At 40.2% G+C, this 23020-nt stretch overlaps 1 protein-coding gene across 1 annotated transcript; it reads left to right on the forward strand.

The window, feature by feature from the left end:
• Window positions 1–488: 488 nt before the first annotated feature.
• LOC143138704 (N-acetyllactosaminide beta-1,3-N-acetylglucosaminyltransferase 4-like) lies at window positions 489–1637 on the forward strand. Its single transcript, XM_076299123.1, has one exon. It carries the CDS (start codon window positions 489–491, stop codon window positions 1635–1637), a length of 1149 nt encoding a protein of 382 aa, XP_076155238.1.
• The last annotated feature ends 21383 nt before the right edge of the window (window positions 1638–23020 follow it).

The raw sequence follows: 23020 nt of genomic DNA on the forward strand, positions 1-23020 counted from the left end.
GACCGCGGAGAGAAGTGAGTTTCCGTCTGTGAAATTGTGAAAATGGATAGTAGGCCTAATAAACCACAAAAGCGCAAGGGGGGCGCACAGAAGCTGCGAGACAAAAGGCTAAAAAGCCTACAAGTGGACGCAGCAAAATGTGTCAAAATCACAGAAATGTTCACCCCAAGGTCGACTGTTACAGCGGGTGCAGGGCCGTCGACATCGAGTGCACAGGCTGAAGGAGTGGAACACAGCTTTGATGTGCAGTGTAGTAACAAAGAGGAAGGAGAAGTACAGGTGGATTCGGAGGAGGAGGAGAGAGACGTTACGTTTGATGTGCAGTGTAGTGACAGGGATAAATCCTTCTAACTAAAGGTAGTGAAAATGCCCTTAAAACAGTCTAGGGTTCTAAGGGCTAAATGAATAAATGTAAATAATTGGTGAACTCTGATGTCTTGTCATTGCCTCTCATTTGACCTGCTTTCTCATCTGCTTTGCCCTTCAGCATGAAGAGGAGGATGGCAAGAGTTCGGTACCACCGGTGTGCTCTGGTCAGTGCTGTGGCCTTCATCCTCTGCTGTCTGATGTACCAGATGTACCACCACCTGGTCTTCCCATTGGACTCAAAATCGCCCCCTTTCTACCAGATATACACACATACATGCCCTTTTTGGTCCAACATATCTCATAATGGCACTGCCTCAGCACCAGCAGGCCTCTACACTGTCCAGTGGAACTTTACATGCTCTGCCAATGATGGCACAGAGGTCATTCCATCACACCTGCCCCAGTCATACCAGGAATTCTTACGCTACAGGCATTGCCGAGCATTCCCAATTCTGCTGACCCCTTCACCTTGCGAGGATGACCTCTATCTGTTGTTGGCCGTGAAGTCCACAGCTGTGAATGTAGACCGCCGTGCTGCATTGCGGGACACCTGGGGTCGTGCAGGTAGAATCCAGGGTCGGCGAGTTAAGCTGGTCTTCCTGATGGGCCGCTCAGAAGACCAGGTGCCGGGTCACGACCTCCAGCAACTGCTGCAGTGGGAAAGCCGTTGCTATAGGGACATCTTGCAGTGGGACTTTGCTGACATCTTCTTCAACCTGCCTCGGAAGGAGGTGGGATTCCTCAGCTGGTTCTCTCGTAAGTGCAGCAGTGCGCAGTTTGCGTTCAAGGGCGACGACGACGTGTTTGTGAACACAGGGAATCTGGTTGAGTTCCTGACAGCCCACAAACCTGAAAATCACCTGTTTGCTGGATACATCCACAGACCTGAGATGCCTGTCCGAGACAATAACTCAAAGTATTTTGTCCCTGAGGAGATGTACCCAGAGGGGAAGCTCTATCCACCCTTTCCAAGTGGCGGTGGATATCTGATGTCACGGCAGACTATGTTGGGACTGGATGTGGCGGCCCAGAAGGTGAAGCTGTTCCCACTCGATGATGTCTTTCTGGGCTTGTGCTTGCAGCAAGTGGGTGTAAAGCTCACAAACCACAGCGGTTTTCTGACATTCGGCATCAGCGATGACCTAAATCTCCCCTGTGTTTATCGTGAAATCATGCTGGTGCATCAGATGAACCCGGTAGAGATGCGGGACATGTGGTTGCGGATGCAAGACAGTCCACCATGTGGTATTAGTGGGAAAAATCTTTGAGAGAATCCTACTCTGTGGATGGGATCACACTTTTTTTTTACACAGTACATTGAATGACAAAAATACAAAATCTATAAATAATGTCCTTTAAATGGTTCTGTCATGACTTATTTAGAGCAGACAGTTCAACATATTTGGTAATGAAGAATAAATCAGGTTTTGATGTTGCTCTTCCAGTATGCAAATCATTACATACTGGGGCCGATCAGCTAGTCATCCCCAGAGTCAATACCAAGCATGAAATGGCATTCAGCCATTACTCCGTCCATCATTGGAGATTATATCTGTTTTAAAAAGAGACTTAAAACTGCACTGTTTGTTTTTTATTGTACTCTTTTAATATGCCATATGGACTGTTTTATAGTCATATGTATATGTATTCCTCTTGTTGATTTTTTACTTCTTTTTATTGTATTCATTTTCATTCTTTTATGTTCCTTTTACTAGGGCTATTTCCATTTCATTCGTTTGTTATGTCTGAGTCTTGGGCTATTTCCATGTAATTTATTTGTTTGTTTTGTCTATTGTTGAAAAATAATAAAAATGAACCGAACCATGCTGCCAAAAAACCTTGGAAAAATTGAAATGTGAGATGTAACGCTGGAACCTTGTGTAAATAAAAGAAATGTTATACCAACAAAACACAAGGGGATGGTGAGGGAAATTATTGAAAATATGATTTTGAGTTCTGAATGAAGATGCGCCTTGCTAAAACATATTGCTGCTATGCTTTGCAATTGCTTTGCTTCACAACACCATTCATGCGTAAAAACAAAATGTGGGATTGCAATGTAACTTTGTATGCGACATAACCAATTTCTGAAATGTAACTTTGTATGCGTCTTGTTTGTTCTAGAAGTTGTATCCTGTCTTATCCAAATCTTCGGACTAAATGTGATTGCTCATTCAACCAGTCATTATGGAGATACTTTATATTGTCATTCTATGGATTTTATGGACTTTATGGATCTATCATGTCCAAGGCGCACGGGATCAGCTACACGAGCCGGTAAGGATATACTCTCGGGAATGTTTAATGCGTTGGGACAATCCGAGCAGAGGGGATTTATATTTGGACCCACTTGTGACTGAGGATATTCTGACCGAGATCTCTAGGAACAAGTCTTTTGGAAACTGGAAAAAACTTTCGCAACGCGAGGAAACGAGGAAGGAGGGGTGGCGTCCGACTCAGGCTAAAACGCCAAACATTGCGGCGCATTCCGCTCCCATCCATAATACTTGCGAACGTTCAGTCGCTCAGAAACAAAATCGATGAGCTGCACGCTAACTCGAATTACTTACACGAATACAGGAACGCCTGTATTATGGCCTTCAGTGAGACGTGGCTGTCATCTAGAGATAACGATGCGGACTTATCAATCAGCGGCTTTGGGGCGCCTTTCAGGTTGGACAGGGACGCTACATCTACGGGAAAATCTCAAGGTGGCGGTGTGTGTGTGTATATAAACCAGAGGTGGTGTAACAACATCACTGTCAGGGAATTAATATGCACAGCTGACATCGAACTGTTGTCTGTCTCTGTTCGCCCATTTTATCTCCCAAGGGAGTTCCCCCAAATATTTGTGACTGTAGTATACATACACCCCAAAGCCAATACACAAACTGCTGCTGATACTATCCATACGGTGATTCAAAGACTTCAGTCTCTTTCTCCGGATGCCCCGTGTCTCCTTATGGGAGATTTCAATAACTGCAAACTGAGCAAAAGTCTCAACCTCTATCAATATGTCACATGCCCAACTAGGAAAAATAAGACTCTAGATCTGTGCTATGGCTCAATTAAGGAGGCTTACAAGGCCTCCCCTCGGCCCCCTCTTGGTTCCTCCGATCACAATGCTATCCATCTCACTCCTAGGTATAGACCTGTGCTTAAGAGGGAGAAAGTAAAAACCAGAGAGATCAAGGTCTGGAATGATGAGTCTGTTTCCCAATTACAGGGCTGTTTTGATTGCACAGATTGGACTGTTTTCATGGACTCTGCTTTAAATATTGATGAACTGGCTGACACCGTATGCTGTTATGTCTCTTTCTGTGAGGATACTGTTATTCCAAAAAAGCATGTAAAAGTGTATGCGAATAACAAGCCATGGGTCACTCAATCCATGAAACAAGTGTTAAGGAAAAAACATAGCGCTTTTCACAAAGGGGATGAGGGTGAAAAAAGAGAGGCAATAAAAGAGGTCAGATCAGAAATCAAGAAAGCTAAATTACAATATAAAAGTAAGATAGAGGGGAGACTGGGCAGCAATAACTTGAAGGCAGCATGGGAAGGTGTCAAGAGAATGACAGGCCTGCATAGAACACAAAACAAGCCAGTCCATATCCCAGCTTATGAGAGTGATAGAGATATTTCTGAAGCATTAAACACTTTTTATTCACGTTTTGACATTCATGACTTTTCAGATGAACTTCAAAAATTAACCGATGAGCAATCGCTGGTAAAGTCCACTACATGTACATTTTTAATTACACAGGAAGACGTAAGGTCAGTACTCAAAAGAAATAAGGTCAATAAAAGTCCAGGACCAGATGGGATTACTGGGAGATTGCTAAAGTGCTGTTCAGAACAGCTCTGTGGGGTGTTCACTGATATTTTTAGAATGTCTTTAAAACAGAGAAGGGTTCCAAAGATATGGAAGGAATCTACTATAATCCCAGTGCCAAAAGGCAACACTATAAAGACTTTAAATGACTTCAGACCAGTGGCACTGACCTCACTGGTCATGAAGTCATTTGAAAAGATAGTGAAATGGTTGTTGTTGTTAAGGGTGGGTGAGGCCTTGGATCCTATGCAGTTTGCATATAGGGCTAATAGGGGGGTAGAGGATGCCCAAATTACACTACTTAACCTCCTGTACAGTCATCTGGAAGGTCCTGGCACACATGCCAGGCTCTTGTTTCTGGACTTTTCTTCTGCTTTTAATACTATCCAGCCACATGTTTTAGTTAGAAAACTAGTATCAGAATTTAATCTTGAGAATAATCTTGTGGGTTGGATTATGGATTTTTTAACCAACAGATCACAGAGAGTAAAGGTCAATGGTTGTCTTTCAGAAAGGCGCGTCTCTTCCACTGGCTCTCCGCAGGGTTGTGTACTTTCCCCTCTGCTCTACATCCTCTACACCAATGACTGTAGAAGTCAGCATATAAATAGGCATATCCTGAAATTTGCTGATGACACAGTCATTGTGAGTTTACTGCATAAACATGAATCCCAGCATGGGCCAGTGGTTGATGAGTTTGTCAGTTGGTGTGACAAGTCTTTTCTTCAGTTAAACATCTCAAAGACAAAAGATATGGTCATTGATTTTAGAAGAAACCAATCCTGTTCTCCACCACTGACTTATATAAATGGAAGCTGCATAGAGATGGTTGACCAGTATAAATATCTCGGGACAATGTTAGACAACAAGCTCAAATTTGATATAAATACCGAGGCTATTTGCAAGAAGGGACAACAACGGTTGTACTTCCTTAGGAAGCTCAATTTGTTTAATGTGGATAAGGTTATGCTGTCTTTATTTTACAAATCTTTTATAGAATCTGTTCTCACTTTTTCTTTTATTGCCTGGTATGGAGGCATCAGTCTTAGGGACAAAAACAATCTTAGCCACATTGTGAAGGTGGCTGGGAAGTTGATTGGCTGTCCACAGTTGTCCTTGCTGACCATTTATGAGAAGCAGGTCATCCAGAAGGCAAGTTCTATACTGGACTGTAAAAATCATCCCCTTCACTGTTCATTTGAAGCTCTTCCATCAGGCCGGAGACTAAGAGTCCCATTTTATAAGTCCAATAGGACAAAAAACTCTTTTATTCCTAGTGCAATACGCCTGCTAAATTTGCACAATTTTGCTTTATTGCACAGAAACGATTCTGATGAGCATCTGTCAGGAACGTAGACTGATAAGACAGTTTCTTTCTTTCTTATTTTCTTTCTGAACCTTCTTAACTGATATTAACCTGTGTCTTTTACCCCATATTGTGTCTTTGTGTATCTTGTGCTATTTATATGTGTACCTGACTGCGAGACAAGTTTCCCTTTGGGACAATAAAGTTAACTGAACTGAACTGAACTGAACATAATACATTTTTGAAATGTAACTTTGTATGCAACATAATATTTGTTTGGTATGTGAACTTAAATGTGGCTTGATATATTATATAACCATGTATGTAGCCTACTATTAACGTTTTTCATGTGACGTATTCTAGGTTCTATAGCTTTGTTTACATCCAGCTGGTAGGCAAGGGACAAGTTGAACCCATTGAACATCGTTGTCTGCAGCTGCCTCTCAGTAGGCTACATCTCTGTATTTCAGCAATGTCAACATTTCAGGCATCAATAAAGGTGATGATGAAACGTTATCCCATTGTTCAATATTTGATAGCCTGTCACAGGAACGTTGTTTCGCTAAAATCGCCCTGATTTGGTGCATTGATCTGTATCGATAACGTTATGGGAGAACCTGCATGTAGCCTAATGGTAGCCTAACTTTTTTTCTCTGTTCAAAACTCTGTTTACACGAAGACTATAGCCTTTCTTAGAATCTGTGAAATTTGACCAGAAAACATGTCTTCCTTCTGAAAGCTGACACAAAATCAAACAATATTTGATCATTTAACTTCAACTGAACAGCGACAGGTTTTGGTAGGCAGTAGACTCAGCAGACGTTAAAACGGTAGCCTAATTGTAACCCAGGTTACTATTTGAGGTAAAAAGACCAGACTACGCCACTTAAGGCTCCGCCCCTTAAGACTTGTAGGGCTGTATTTTGGGTCACCAGCGCATGGCGTAATACTCGTTATTCACCCGCGCAAAGTTGAATTCGGTATTTTACACATTTATTTTTTAAGCATTGCGCCCAGGGGTGTGGCAATTAACAACTTAGGGAGGGGCCTAGCGCGTTGTCTAAAAATCGCTATCATACACCACCTAAACCTGGTCAGAAGTCAATGGCGAGTTGTTCATATGCTATTTTAAGAGCGCATGTCACCAGTCATATTGGCAGGTGCACGCACCATCCTTCTATCATTCATAAACGCACACCAGCGCACGTCCATGCAAAGCATTACAAATTGCACGATTACAATGGGAAACATAATTAGAACAAAGATATTACGAAATACTGTACATCTCATAATGAGTAGTTATTCACCATCATTTGCAAATTGGTAATGACGGTTAAAAGTGATTAGGGGAGAGGCGAGCTGAAGACGCACTGTCACGAGATATAAGCAACTCCTCTGCAGGATAAATGTTGTTTTATTCAGTCATTTGAGCAATATTAGGGTAAGTGTTGCTTTTTCCAGCCTATGTTTTCGGTGGTAACCCATTGTCAGTCAATAGTGAAAGTAACTGCATATAACTGTCTTGTCGTTGACTGACTCCTTGGTGAAGTTAGTTTCACTTTGCCAATGAGTTCAAATAATAGACGAGTGCAAATGCGTGAAGGCTATGCTAGGTTTTAGTAAAGCATGGTTTAAGAATGACTATTCCATACGGTCTCGCAAGCAGCCTCCTTTAAATGCGCCGTTGAATGCCAAAATACCGATGCATTTATTTGACATATCGCACGTTGCGCCATTAAAGGGAATGACAGATGTCATTCTCATTGGTTTAAAATGATGTTACGCCCCAAACACACCCATATGACTGATTAAAAGACCTAGGAACACCTTGTTGCCCCATGTGCTCCACGTTTGATAACGAAACCCCTCCCAATGTGAACTGGACATCCTACTAAATTTGAATAGACTTTTGACGAGTGACGATGCACTTTAGAATGTCATGATAGGGCCCGTAATTAGTGTAGAGAACTCCCACACAGCTACAGTTGTATGAAACAGAAAGACAAAGACTGATATTCCAGTGACTGGGCAATGTTTATTTAGAAAAACCAGGATTATATTAAAACACTTCAGCAAGATAAATTCATCAATAGCAATCACTTTATTCCAGTATGAAAAGATAAAAACAAGGCCTCACAACAATAAGCAGCAAGCAATAGTAAAGGCTGAAGTACTGGCGGTCCCATATAATAAGCAACACTAAGCAACAACTAGAAAACGCAATTCCAGGGAATTACCAGTGCATGAAAATGCAAAACATATGGTGTGAAATATATTGTTAAAACAGATGATGTGCTAATTGGCCACCAACATGATGAGGTTTAATATAGTTGGAATGACTGAACTAGGTAGATGAGGTTTAATATAGTTGGAATGACTGAACAGTTAAATAGGTGGATAGTTTAAAAGGTTAAATTATTTGCTAGGTAGACAAAGTTTAATATAGTTGGAATAAATGATTAAATTTAGGGCTGTCAAAATAACTGATTAATTTCGATTAATTAATTTGAGAAAAAATAACTGATTAAAAAAATTAGTGCAGATTAATCGATTCCGTATGACCTTTGACCCCGAGCCGTTCTAGTCAGTAAAAATTAGACTGTAAAATGAAGGAGAGACAAGAAAACGTGCTGCCTGGATCATTGATTGGAACATTTACTCTTTAAAAAACGGCCTGATGGTGTTCATAAAAAATAAAGTGTTGAAAATAAAGTCCTCTGCAATGTCTGCAGCAAGGAATTTGCATATCACCGGAGTTCATCAAACTCTATAGTTGCACATCAATGCAAAGAAATAAGTGTTGACATTGAGGGGAGTGTTAATTTATTTTCATTGTGTCCCCTAGGTTATATCTGTGGCCTGAAATGCCTTGTATGTGAAAAAAAAAACTTCTTCCCGAAGCACTTTTGAACTTATTTCCTCAGCATATTAGGTCATATCATAGATTATTATGGCAATTATTTGAACAGTGAAAATAATAATAAAAGAGTTTTTGAACTTTAATGTCACTAATGCTGATTATTCAATGATTCATTTGAATTTAAATATGTAAAATACTTTCACAGCAAAATATATATATGCGATTAATTTAGATTAATTAATCACAGAGTATGTAATTAATTAGATTATTTTTTTTAATCGATTGACAGCCCTAGTTAAATTATTTGCTAGGTAGATGAGGTTTAAAGGACAATTCCGGCGCAAAATGAACCTAGGGGTTAATAACACATTTGTACGAGTTCGACCGTTCGCTGGGATTTATTTTCATGCTAGTCGAATGTGACCAGTTTTATTGCAAACCGCTAATTAGTGTTTAACGCTAGCCTTCGGGGCACACGTACAGTAGAAAGAAATCGCTATTTCTATACCACTAACAAGGCTCAAAATAGCACCACACTTACACAGTAGCATAATGAGGGTCTCTACATGTAAACCGAAGCATTGAGAAATTTGTAAGTGTACAGGCAGTTTATTAAAAAGAAACACATTACCGTTCACGTCTGGTTCACATACAGGCAGGCGCCTTGGGAAAACGAAACTCTGGGATGTGAAGTGAATCTCATGTGAAACGTTGTTGCTGAAAGAAAGGACTGTGCAAAAGAGAAGCACTGAACGCAACAGGAGACATAAGAGATGGCAGGCTATTTGAACGAATTTGAAGACATCGAGGATGAACCCTTATTGGACGTCGGAATATAGCCTACCAACGAAGAGCTGCGGAGCTCCGTGAAAGGGCTATGAGAGAGAGAGAGCTACCTGTAGTCAATGCTGCACACAGCCTCGCACTTCTAGAAACTGTAGGCTACCTGCGGACATTGTGAAGCTATAGCCACCGAAGAGGAGTGCCTGTTGCATGGAGTGGGACCTGTTGCGTCGCGACCCCCAAGAGACGCAGTGTTTTGTAGAGTCTGAAGATTCCCCCTCATTGATAAACAGGGCTGTAGTTGAAACTTTTTTCCATGTCCCGAAAAGAAATTGGAGGCGGCGATCGATACCAGAGAGACCAGATGGACATCCACTAAGTAAGTACACTATACAAGTTATGTTACATCGGAGCTTATTTCTGATAGGCCTATATTGAGCAAATTACATGATTTTAGTTCACATCGCCTGCCTGTATATGTGAACAACCAGACGTGAACGGTAATGTGTTTCTTTTTAATAAACTGCCTGTACACTTACAAAGTTCTCAATGCTTCGGTTTACATGTAGAGACCCTCATTATGCTACTGTTTAAGTGTAGTGCTATTTTGAGCCTTGTTAGTGGTATAGAAATAGCGATTTCTTTCTACTGTACGTGTGCCCCGAAGGCTAGCGTTAAACACTAATTAGCGGTTTGCAATAAAACTGGTCACATTCGACTAGCATGAAAATAAATCCCAGCGAACGGTCGAACTCGTACAAATGTGTTATTAACCCCCAGGTTCATTTTGCGCCGGAATTGTCCTTTAATATAGTTGGAATGACTGAACTAGGTAGATGAGGTTTAATATAGTTGGACTGACTGAACAGTCAAATAGGTGGATAGTGTAAAAGGTTAGCCTGAGAAACTGATAGGGTGCAGGTGGCCTGGCCACCTGGCCTAGGATTCTAATTGCTTAACGGCAGTCTTAATAGAGCCATATTGTATGCTTAAAGCCTGAGACAGAGTATATAGTTTAAAAGTTAAATGTAGATAGTGTAATGGATGTTGATAGACAGAAAGTTGAATGGATGTTGATAGGCAGATTGTTTAATGGATGTTGATGGATAGTTTAATGGGTGGATGAGTGAATGGTTTGAAGAGGATGAATGGATAGAAAGTTGGATGAAATGTGTCTTATATCCTTGTAGAATGTAGAGACACAGAGAGAGTTGGTCTAGTTCAGTAGAAAGCAGTTGATACAGGTGCAATCAGTTGAACTGATTCTTTGATGGGGCCTAGATGAGCAGCTGGAAGATGATACAGGTGCAAATCAAGTTAATTAGTCCATTGTGATGTCATCAGCCCATGTTAAGTCTATGGGGAAATTTTGAGTAGTTTTTAATTAATAGTTTAAAAAGTATAAAAGTTACAAAGCTGAAAAATACAAAGCCCACATGTCCTAAGTAAGACCCACGCAACATAGTTTGAATGAAGTTTCTACGAAGAAGAAGAAGAAGATTTTCATGCACTGTAATTAGTTTAACAGCCAACGAGAGTGGTTACCTGGATGCAGGGAGAATGGGGGAAGTTCAACACAGCAACTACGCCACGTGCTCCAATATCTGAAATGTGTCTCACACACACACACAGCTACACAGCAAACTACAAAATAGAATGGGGGTGCTCATTAGCTCTATGCCTAGTTCACCTCATGCAGTGCAGGAAAAGGAACAACCCAGCATCCCAACCACCAGTACCACGTTCACAGGCTCTGTTAACACAAAAAGAGAGAGAATAGAGATGACACTAGCCTAATGCAACCAAGAATTTGGACCGCCAGTACCCAAGCTGAGTGCAGATGGAATCCTATGCAGAGAAACAGCAATCATTGCCCAATCATTGTCTTAGCATCACAGTTAAAGACGCACATCCATAACTGACAAAGAAACAAAATAAAACTAAACAAACAGAAACAGGCAAAACAGCAATGGCAACTCCTGAAACTAGTGATGTTACCCGTGAAACCCCTGCTTCGAAGCGTGTATCAAAGACATGAACCAATTTGGAGTGAAGCTTTGTATCGGAGCTTGATTCGTTTTGTGATAATCACGTGATCAGTGACGTCCGAAGCTTCGTTTCACACACACCCACGTGACTGCTTCGAAATTTAATTCAGGGGGCGCTCACGAATAAGTGCAGAATGAATGGAGGTCTATGGAGCTGTACCCCTCAAATCCACTTTTCTCGGGATATAATTTTTTGGCCAGAAATTGGAATGTTGCATGCGAAAAAGGGGGCAGAGAAAATATACACCGCTGAGTATTATATTTTTTGAGTCACTTATTTGTTCTAAAAAGCCTTTCAAATGCGTCAATGACGTCATTCATTAGCAGCAAGCTAGTGAGTTGTGGGCAACAACGACCCAACCTGTAAGAAATCGAAAGGACGTAAGTACTCGTTCATTCAACTTTTGACCTATAATCCATATTGATCTTGCAGAAACCACAATCCAATCTTCGATTTGTCAACGACAACCAGGTGAAAGAGACACATTTAGCCGTCTAGCTCCATAGACCCCCATTGTTTTTGCACTTATTCGTGATCGCCCCTAGCGGAACTGCAGCAGATTGCAGGTACAATGGAGTTAATAGGGAGTGATCCGGCTCTCCGTAAACGGGCTCTGACACTATTCTATATATATCTATGGCCGTAACCTTAAAACTTTATTTACTTCCGGGGCGCCCGTGTTTACCAACAAAACTAGATGCGCGCGCAGCCGTGAGGCAAAAGACGCTTGGTGGCCATCCACAACGTTATAAACTAAACCTAAATAGTCAGCTGCTGTAAGCTACAATCTGATTTTTTTGTATACCCCTGTTGTCTCAATGATAATAACATCTCATTTCAGACTATTTCAAAGTTTGACGTTCATTTGCATTATTAATATAACATCGTATTTTGTCATTTTTGGCGAAGACATGCATTCCGTTATAGACAAGTGCTATTTCAAGAAAAAGTCCTTGTATATGGCTCTAGAGGCATTTCTTAGTAAAAGTTGGGAACAGGACTTTTTATCATAATTAACATGTGCTGAATCCAACTAGCCCTGTTCCCAAGCAGAATTTTGAGTTTTTGACCATCTAATTAGCATTAACAAAATGGTTGCCAAAATGGCGCTTTTGGGCACTTTCTTTGGACGGGCATCATTATACCATGTAAATAAATTAATATTGTTCACATCTGTGCATCTCAGAAATCTCCCGTGGGCAATAAATAAAAAGTAAAGGCTATGAAAAATATAAAAATGCAAAAAAAAAACGATTATTATGCTAATTAGCCTTGGTTTTTTGTATGCTTGTAGCCTTGTCAGGGCAGCTGTGGCCTACTGGTTAGCACTTCGGACTTGTAACCGGAGGATTGCTGATTCGAACACCGACCAGTAGAAGCGGCTGAAGTGCCCTTGAGCAAGGCACCTAACCCCTCACTACTCCCCGAGCGCCGCTGTTGTAGCAGGCAGCTCACTGCGGCAGGATTAGTGTGTGCTTCACCTCACTGTGTGTTCACTGTGTGCTGAGTGTGTTTCACTAATTCACAGATTGGGATAAATGCAGAGACCAAATTTCCCTCACGGGATCAAAAGATATACTTATACTATACTTATCACCTTGTGAACCATACTCTTGACTACTTATACTATACTTATCACCTTGTGAACCATACTCTTGACTATGTTTACAGTCCTCTTTGGCAAAGAGTCTGGCCTGGCTTCATTGGTAAACATCTTCTTCGTGGTGGGTGGACACATGTTTGGAGTTTAAAATCATTGGAGTTCCTTTGAACTAATCACGAACAACCGTTAACTAACAAGCTAGCATCATATCCTTGATTCCAAATGGGAAAGATGGCCAGCAGTCACATGTTTCATTTGATTAGATTATCTTAGATTAGATTTACCTTCATTGTCATTGTGAAGAGTACTAAAAATGTATAAGTGTATGTGCAGTGTACAGTATAAAGATCAGTAGAATATCACTATGTTTAAGTGTAAGTACAGTATGTACATTTATAAATATAAATAGAATACTATGGGTGGGATAGGACCAAAATGTTTGCCTCCTTGTTGTCCCTGTGAAGGTTGCCATCGACATGGACACCTCAACAGGCACAGGCAAGGAGGCACCGGGGGAGGGGGGGGGGGGGGGTGTTGATGGAGGGGTGTGAGGAACCAGTGATGTGTTGAGCAGTTTCTCTTTCCGGTCGGAGGCAGATCGATCAGTTGCCATACCATACTGTGACACAGTTGGTGAGGATGCTCTCAATGGTGCAGCGGTAGAGGTTTAGAAGTTCACCAGGATCTGAGATGAGAGATGCTGGTGAGCCTTCTTGATCAAGGTAGAGGTGTTGAGGGTCCAAGAGAGGTTCACAGAGATGTGGACACCCAGAATCATGAACTGGTGACATGCGCCACCTCAGTCCTGTTGATGAGGATGGGGCTTTGTGTGCTAGCTTTTGACTTCCTGACGTCCACATTGAGGCCTTTGGTCCTCTTGGTGTTGAAAGCCAGGTTGTTGTCAGTGCTCCGCAATGTTAGGTGCTGGACCTCCTCCCTGCAGGCTGTCTCATCATTGTTGCTGATGAGAGCAATCACCGTAGTGTTGTAGCCATGTACAGGTATGCAGTTGTAGATGAAGAGGGAGTAAAGGAGGGCTCAGCACACGGCGGTGTTCAGGGTGAGGGTTGAGTGGGTGAGGTTATCTAATCTAACAGACTGCAGTCTCTTGGTTAGGAAGTCCAGAATCTAGTTTCCGAGGGAGGAATTGATTAACCTGACTCTCGCCAGATGAATTTCGTTCCGCTTAGCTCCGCCTAGCTTCACTCACATCCATCTGGGACCTCTTCCATTGAGAGTGATTTCAGCACGAGATTGTATGGTAGGGCCAATCAGGACGCAGGGCGGGAGTTTCATAGATGTGACATAGCGTAGAAGCGACTGTGAGACTGTTATCAGCGTCACGGGTTGGCTTCGATGTGAGTGGTTGAAGTAGCACGTCAATAGATGACGGACAAGTGGCTTATTCAATCATATGCAAGCATTTTTTGATTAGGCCCAGCCTTCTGAAGCAACACTCCAATGGATTGGTCCCAGATGGATGAGTGGAGCTAGGCGGAACGAAATTCATCTGGCGAGAGTCAGGTTAGGAATTAATGCCCAGTTCACTGAGTTTGGTGATCAGTTTGGAGTGGATAATGGTGTTGAATGCTGAACTGAAGTCAATGAACAGCATTCTCACATAGGTGTTACTATTGTTAAGGAGGGACAGGGCAGAGTGAATTGCCGTAAAGATGGCATCCTCTGTGCTCCTGTTCTGGCAAATTCTCTTGAAGCACGCTATACTGCAAACAAAATCCACCTCTGGGTACAAATAAAGTAACTTGAACTTGAACTTGCATTAGTTCTAAAGTTATTCACCTAGCTATTAATTCACAGGACATTCAATCATTTTACCAACACAAAGGTTATGAAGAAATATGGGTAATGCTTTATGGTATAAAGGTACATGAATTATCATGAATTCATGCAATAATTAATTCATGATTTATGTATTACTTCATTCCTTATATCCTAAGAATCATCAGAAATTGACATGAATTTCTATACTCTCATTCATGATGACCTCATGTATGAACAACACATCAACTAAAGCATTAGGTGTGATGGGTATATCATTATGATTTCTTAAGCATGATCATCATGATTACATGAATTTTAGGTTAATTGCTCATGCATTCATCATGTCTGTGGCCCCTCAACTAAAGTAGTGAATAATGACATGTGTTTAGAGAATTCCAAAGTTACGTTCAAATCAGAATTTGACCAGTGATGACCACATTTTTGGCAGAAAAATAAATAGTCATGATCATGCTTAATACATCATGTGCCCATCGTACCTAATACTTTAGTAATGTGTTCATGTATGAGGTCACAAATGACAAACTATGAACTCAGCAAATTCCTGATGATTAATTAGATATCAATGAATGAAGTAATACATAAATCATGAATTAATTCATGCATGAATTCATGATAATTCATGTACCCTTACCATAAAGTGTTACCGAAATGGGTAAAGGCCTATGTAACTTACTCTGAGACTACATACATTACCAACCTAATTCGCTTCAATTATGTTAAATGTAATGTAAATCAGGTTTTATGGCCAAGTATACTTGCGTATACAAGGAATTTGTCCCATCCATGAATTAGTAAACACACGTGTCACACATTGAAGCACACATTAACCCGGAGCAGTGAGCTGCCTTGCTACAGTGATGCTCGGGGAAAGTGAGGGGTTAGCTGCCTTGCTTAAGGGCACTTCAGCCGTGGATGTGGGCATGGGAGAGTAGTGCTCAACCTTTCCACCACCCATATTTTTCCTACTGGTCGGGGATCGAACCGGCAACCTTTTGGTTTCAAGCCTGAAACCCTAACCAGTAGGCCACAATTTTAAACTTTCATCACTACACATCTTTCTTGACCCTCAAAAAACATAAGTCTCATTCGTCAAATACCATGTGCCTGCTTAGTTTTACAATTTTAACAATTATGTTTTTTCAGGTAATTAGCATAGGCATAATACTAGATATTTTTCTTTTTTTCACAGCCTGTATCCTTGATCTATTGGCCAAGGGAGATTTCTGTGAACAATATGAATTAATTTACATGGTATAATGACATCTGCCCAAAGAAAGAAAGAAACTGCCCAAAAGAACTGAAAGAAACTGCACAAAATTGCCATTTTGGCAACCATTTTGTTTATGCTAATTAGATGGTCATAAACTCAAAATTCAGCTTGGGAACAGAGCTAGTTGGATTCAGCACACCTTAATTATGTTAAAAAGTCCTGTTCCCAACTTTTACTAAAAAATGCCTCTAGGAAGCACATATCTCAAAAATATCACCTGTCTATTAGGGATATTGAACATATTTAACATTCTCTAACCATCGTGATTTCGAATTGGTGCAGTGTTCAGCACAAAAACTCATTTTATTCTTTTGCTCTTTTGCATTGCTCTATGCTGTTCTATGGTGCTTTCTGCCTCTTGGTTGCGCACGCATGTTTTCGTGACGTTGCATAGAAATCCATGTATAGAATGTTCTAGACTGTAACTGCCAAAAAGACATAGTAGCTCCTACAGTATTAATACAACTCAACAACCACAGGCTGAAACTCCACACTGAACTGTGGAGATTTTGTGGAGTGTTTGCATTATTATTTGCTGGGACATTGTGGAAACATCCATTGTGAACATCTTCACTATTATTTCAAGCTTTTAAGCTTTCACTTTACCCTCCAGTTCAAGTGTAGTAATGTCCATTGTCTTACTGGAGAGGTTAAGTTGTGTGTGTGTGTGTGTATGTGTGTGTGTGCATGTGCGTGTGTGCGTTAGTTGTCTGGCAAAATGTTTTGAATGTGTATGATTTCAAGATCTGACTGTATGCTGTATGGTTCCATGGTATGGCTCCAACACAATTGAACTAAAGCATTTGCAGTGAGCATGAATCATGGCATTATAAAGGCTTAGGGATATTTCATTGGTAGACTAGGTTTAATGGCAATATGTTTAGTGATCACCTGATGTTAATGAATGAATTCAGTTACAAATAGATGCATTTGCATTCAACTTTACAACATTTATGCACAGTTTCCTGTTCGGATTTGCCGAATATTTGATAATTTTTAGATCATTTAGGCCTTAACATAGTCAAAAAGTGTTTCTATCAATAAATGAACCCCTCTAATCAATTCCCCATGTTGTAGTTATATGAAAAAGTGGTCTCATTTGTCTTTATATCATGTCTGGTTGAAAAGTTATATGAATTGTTAAATTTCTTAATTGTAAAACTCGCTATTGCACAGGTTCTAAAAACAGCTCTGAAAAACAGTCATGGGACAATTTGCAGCAATGCTAACATCTTTTATTGTTAACTAGACATATTAAGGAGTCTAAAAAAATGGGTGTCAACAACAATTACGGGGGGTGCGCGTGGACCCCCTCTAATGACTAGACTATGATCATGCTAATCGTTGTTGAACACCTGCAACAATCTTGGGTTGTTCTGATTCAAATAGCCTAGGCTACGGAGTCCCCGTTGTATGAGAGCGGGGCAGATCGAGACTGAGTTTCCCAAGTCAGCCCACACTTCCGATTGATTTGTTGTAATCGGAAGTGAAGGAGAAATTTTGGATTACTAACATTTATTACATAGAAGTGATTAACATTTAATTTTCTTATATTCTGTGTTATGCTTTCTATACATTCAATACTGTGCATCAATTTTGCTTTGTCTGTCATTTGCTCTCTCCATGTCATGATTTTCTAATAAAGGTCATGCGACCCCCTTTGTCACGAGTTAAGGGTTTTCTGCCTGAGGCAGTAATATTAGGAATATCCCAACAGGAACTAGACTGGCAAGAGAATGCTGAAGGATGTATATGTATTGTATTGACCAATTATCTACTTACTTGGAGTAGCCACATGACTTGCGTATGGCGCATGGATCACATGCTATGTCCAAGAAGTGTATATGTATTGTTGTATTTCTGCATGTATGATTTTTGGAAAAGACCATTGTACTCATGTGATTTGTATTACCAATGTAATTAACATGTATAAGATGGGGCTTCGCCCTAGAGAACTTTGAGTAGTGTTACTGGAACATGATGTTGCTAGTGACCTGCTCCCGGTATCGTGAATAAACCTGCAGTGGTTCCTCACACCTGAGTGTTGCCTGGATATTTTTGACCACAGAAGTGTCAATCAGCTGACATTCAGCGTCCGACTTAATGTCTTTGTGGAATGTTTATTGTGTGTGTCATGCATAAAACATTTGTCTTACCTAGGCCACAGCCTGTTACCAACGAGAACCACCACATCTCAAGCTAGGCCGGATCTGGGCCAGATCAGCACAGAAGTCTCTGGATCCGGTTTAGGCATAGGCTACGTGCAGCCGGATCTGGGCCAGATCAGCACAGAAGTCTCTGGATCCGGTTTAGGCATAGGCTACGTGCAGCCGGATCTGGGCCAGATCAGCACAGAAGTCTCTGGATCCGGTTTAGGCATAGGCTACGTGCAGCCGGATCTGGGCCAGATCAGCACAGAAGTCTCTGGATCCGGTTTAGGCATAGGCTACGTGCAGCCGGATCTGGGCCAGATCAGCACAGAAGTCTCTGGATCCGGTTTAGGCATAGGCTATGTGCAGCTTCCGCAAGTGTCCCAGATGTGTCTTTATTTTTTATTTTTTTCAAATCTACAACACTGACTCCACCTCACTCCAACCTGGCAGTTTTTTGATAGACTGCACAAAATATCAATGGCATCAATGTAAAGATTATTTGTCAGCTTTGGCTCTTGCCTTACCATTCCAATGTCTACATCATACCAAAAAGACAATAAAAAAATATTTATAATGCACCTGTCTGATTTGTATTAAGTTCACAATAGTTAGTTATTTTAATATTGCCCCTTACCTATGGCATGTGGCTTTAACCACACAAGTAATTATTATGATTTAATGTATTAAATTACAGTAAACTATTGATCTTTAACACATGGAACATTGAGGGTGTGTACAGTATAATAAAAGGAATCTTAATGAGAGTCCTTGTTTCTATGGGGACATGAAGTGATGCGTACCTACATACAGGAGAAATAAACTTATTTGGTAACACTTTATAATAACTACACACAATTCATCATGTATTAAGCCTTTGTTACTTATTAGTTAATGGTTTGTTCATCATTAGTAATTTCTAATTTATCATCAGTAAAGCATTTGTTCACACAGTTACAAATAGTTTGTTGATAGTAAATAAGCCTATATTGTTATTGTTTATTGTTAATACTTAATAAATGATGCAATAATATGTTTTTGATTAAGTAATATTTCCATTATTTAACAGTTGTTACATAAACATGCATTAATGATTAGTTAGGGTGAGGATACATATAAACCACTTCCTAATACTATAATTCATGATTAACTCAGGAGTTACAAGTGGTTAGTTAATGATATTTTGTGAGCTCATCTAAAGTGAGGACATTTTATGCCTTGCAACACATTTACAAATGAATTATAAAGTTCACACTTGCATTTATTAATTTAGCCGACACTTTCACCCAAACGGCTTAAACATGTCAATGAAATTAAAGGGCAAGGCCACATTGGTGGACGCCGGGGCTTGAACCCCCAACTTTATGGGTTACTGCATGTTAACCCAGCTCTCTATCCACTACACTACCTCTGTCCAGTAGTATTACAACAGTCAATTAAAAAATATAATATAGATTTGCGTGTTTACTATGAACAAACCATTTTTAACTGTGTGTAAACATGATTTACAGATGAGAATTAATGTAGGAATAATGCTTTACAAACGAAGAATACAGCATTTAATAACAGTTTACAGATGTTTAATAACAGTGTGTAGTAGAAGAAAACAGAAACTCTTGCATAGTTGTAGGGGTTTGTATCTGGGCCAAGGTAGTGTAGTGGATAAGGAGCTGGACTAGTATGCAGTAGCCTGAAAAGTTGGGGGTTCGATTCCCGGCTTTCACTGTTATGTCAATGGCCTTCAATTTAATTGACATGTGTACGTCGCTTGTCTGCTAAATGAATGAAGGTGAATGTAATCTTTACAACTCATTTGAAAATGTGTTGCAAGGCATAGAAAGTCCTCACTTTAGATAAGCTCACAAAATATAATTAACTAACCACTTGTAACTCCTGAGTTAATCATGAATTATAGTATTAGGAAGTGGTTTATAAAATATGTATCCTCACCCTAACTAATCATTAGTGCATGTGTATGTAACAACTATTAAATAATGGAATAATAATCAACAAAATACTATTGCATAATTTATTAAGTATTAACAATAATTCATAAACATATTTTAGATATAGGCTTATTTACTATGAACAAACCATTTATAACTGTGTGTACAAATACTTTATTTATGAGAATTAACATATGAACAATGCTTTACAAATGATGAACAAAGCATTTTGTAATAGTTTGCAACTGGTTTATAAGAAAATTATTTCATTATAAGTGGTTGTTTCATTACTTATTATGTATAAATCATGTACTTACAAACATATTTTTTGGATAGGATTATTTACTATGAACAAACCATTTATAATTGTGTGAATAAATGCTTTACTGATGATAAATTATGTATGAACAAGAAATTACTAATGATGAACAAACCGTTAACTAATAAGTAACAAAGGCTTAATAAATGATGAATTGTGTGTAGTTACTTATTTTACCAGACTGCACTGTGTAGATTTGCTGTGTATTGTGCAAAGACAACCACCTGTGCTTTGAGGAACAGCATTAATCTTTAAGAGGCAAGATGCAGCCAACATTACACTACATTATTATTTTGTGAAATACAAGAAATTTGATCAGAAATGGTTAAAATGACAGATAAAACAAGCAAACTACTATTGGCTAAGCAAAAATGGAGGGAAAATCTCTGTATCAATTTTGGGACAGGGAGAATAGGCATGGTAACTACACTACACACCAGAGTGGAGGTAGAATGAGTCCTAAGTATCAGCAGGGTTAACCACACAGTCAATATTTCTTTAATAATAAGATTTCTGAAGAAAATTATGAATTATGTCCTTTTATCACACAATGTGTGTTATTTTAGTTCAATTCTATGGCATAGGCATATTGCACACATTAACATGTTACCTGTACAGTTGCACACACATTGATATATTTGGTTATACCTGGTCATTTATTCAATAAACTTGCTGACAATGTGAATTATATGAACCTCATGTTGAATCAAATGCATATACAGTTGTATTAAGATAACATCAGGGCTGAGATGATATACCTCAGATTTGTCAGTCAGCTCATTCAACACTAAGGGCCCTAATGATAAATTAGCCAATTAATTTTACTTAGTTATTATCACCATGGGCAAGAACTTAAGCACAAGCATTGATGAGTCACTCAATGCTACCACAGCATTGCTGGCTCTAGTTCAGGCGCAATAACTTTGCTTGACAGACTTTGCACTTTGCCTGCCATTTAAATAAGCGCCCCTAAAGGGTGTTATGATCTCAATCAAAGGCATCCAAACCAGGTTTTAGTGAACTTAACACTGATTTATTGAACTGAAATCACACGTTTAACACAAAACAATAGGCAAGCAGCATACAAATCTCCAAATCTGAATAACCTAAGCAATACAAATACATATTCTGTGGAAAAACAGCAAAAAAAATAATTACATGTTTTTTTTTGTCAATAGATGCCGAGGCTCCCATCTTGTGACAACAATGAGGTCACAAATGTTATCTTGGCAGCCAAGGAGGAGATTGTGGGTGGGCGGGATATTGCATGGCCCTCTCACAAAATTTGGATAGACCTCAGTGAACAACTCGGAGGTAGAATTTCAGCAAAAGCCTTGTACACTTTTGTTAAAATGAATCGCCACAATATTTGAGAAAAATTAGGCTTAACCAATGAAGCCCATGAGGAAAGCCAAACCTCTGATGTCGATTTGGATTCAGCAACAACAATTGGCTTTCAACTCACCATTCCTTTTCAGGAGTGGACAGAACAATTTGTTGAGGAAATAGTGTATAAGAGCACAGAAGCACAATCCAATGATAGACATTACACTATTTTGAAGCGAGGCTCTTGGACTCATACCCTAAATCAGAAAATATGGAGTGCAATCAAATGTCCTTGCACACTCAGTTTCAAGAGAGCAAAGGTGCACCCATACAGTCCATCAAGGTGCCTTGTTATCACTGGACTCATGCAGAGAGCTTGCCAGTGGACAATGAACCAGTGATTCTGCAATGTTCATTGGAGAATGTTAATAACAGCCTTCACAGTGGGAAATCAAAGCGCAATTTGTCCAGTGAAGAAAGAGCCAAAGTATCAGAGGAGCTCTGGAACGGTAAACAACTTCCTCATGTGTGGCGAGCAACTAAAGCTAAGGAGATGATGGAAATGGGAGATCCCGAGCCAAGCCATCTTCCCAGCTTATCTACACTGCGAAAGGCCAAACAGGAGAGAGGGGACAAGGAGTTGGGGCACAACGATCCTGTCCATTCATTGCAGCTCATAAAATACAGTGCCTCTTACTGTGGAAGCATTTTTGACATTGGCCTGGACAAGTTATTTTGTCACTACTGGACTCCATCACAGTTGCTGGTTTACAAGTCCCTTTCCAAGGCCCGTAGATCACGTGTGAGCTTTGATGCCACAGGTACAATAGTGAAAAGACTCAGCGGACCAACTGAAAGATCAGGACACATCTTCCTATACCAAGGTGTTCTGTCTGGTGAGTCTGGGGTTCACATACCTGTTGTGCAGATGCTATCTGAGAGGCACAACATACCTGCCATAGCCAACTGGCTTAGCGAGTGGCACAGAGGAGGTGCTCCTGTCCCTAAAGAGGCTGTATGTGACTTCTCACTCGCTATCCTAGGGGCTCTTGTCAAAGCCTTCACACCTCACCCAGACTTAAAAGCTTATATAAATGAGTGCTTTGGGGTACTATTGGGAAATCCCTCATCAACATTACCTCCCTGTTTCCTCCGTGTAGATGTTGCACACTGCATTAAAATGATAACTCAATGGGAATGCCTGAGGAAGAAGGGAAGTCGGGTGAAGCATTTCTATGTCAGAACCTTGGCACAAGTGGTGCAGTGTGTGTCAATTGATGATGCAAGGCAGCTGATTCAGTCGATTACAGTGGTGGCCCTAAGTGAGTCGGAAGGAAACGATGAAAGTGGTGCACCGGTCATCTCAGAGGTCTGCAAAGGCAACCTCAAAAAAAGAATTGCAGA

The sequence above is a fragment of the Alosa pseudoharengus genome, unplaced genomic scaffold (assembly GCF_046254945.1).
Source record: "Alosa pseudoharengus isolate Yale_2024_CS ecotype anadromous, Long Island Sound unplaced genomic scaffold, YU_APseudo_1.1 YU_APseudo_1.1_scf_21, whole genome shotgun sequence".
In the NCBI taxonomy this organism is placed as follows: domain Eukaryota; kingdom Metazoa; phylum Chordata; class Actinopteri; order Clupeiformes; family Clupeidae; genus Alosa; species Alosa pseudoharengus.

What these genes read in the sequence shown, in the direction of transcription:
- LOC143138704 (XM_076299123.1), top strand. Translation starts at nt 489, where the DNA reads ATGAAGAGGAGGATGGCAAGAGTTCGGTACCACCGGTGTGCTCTGGTC.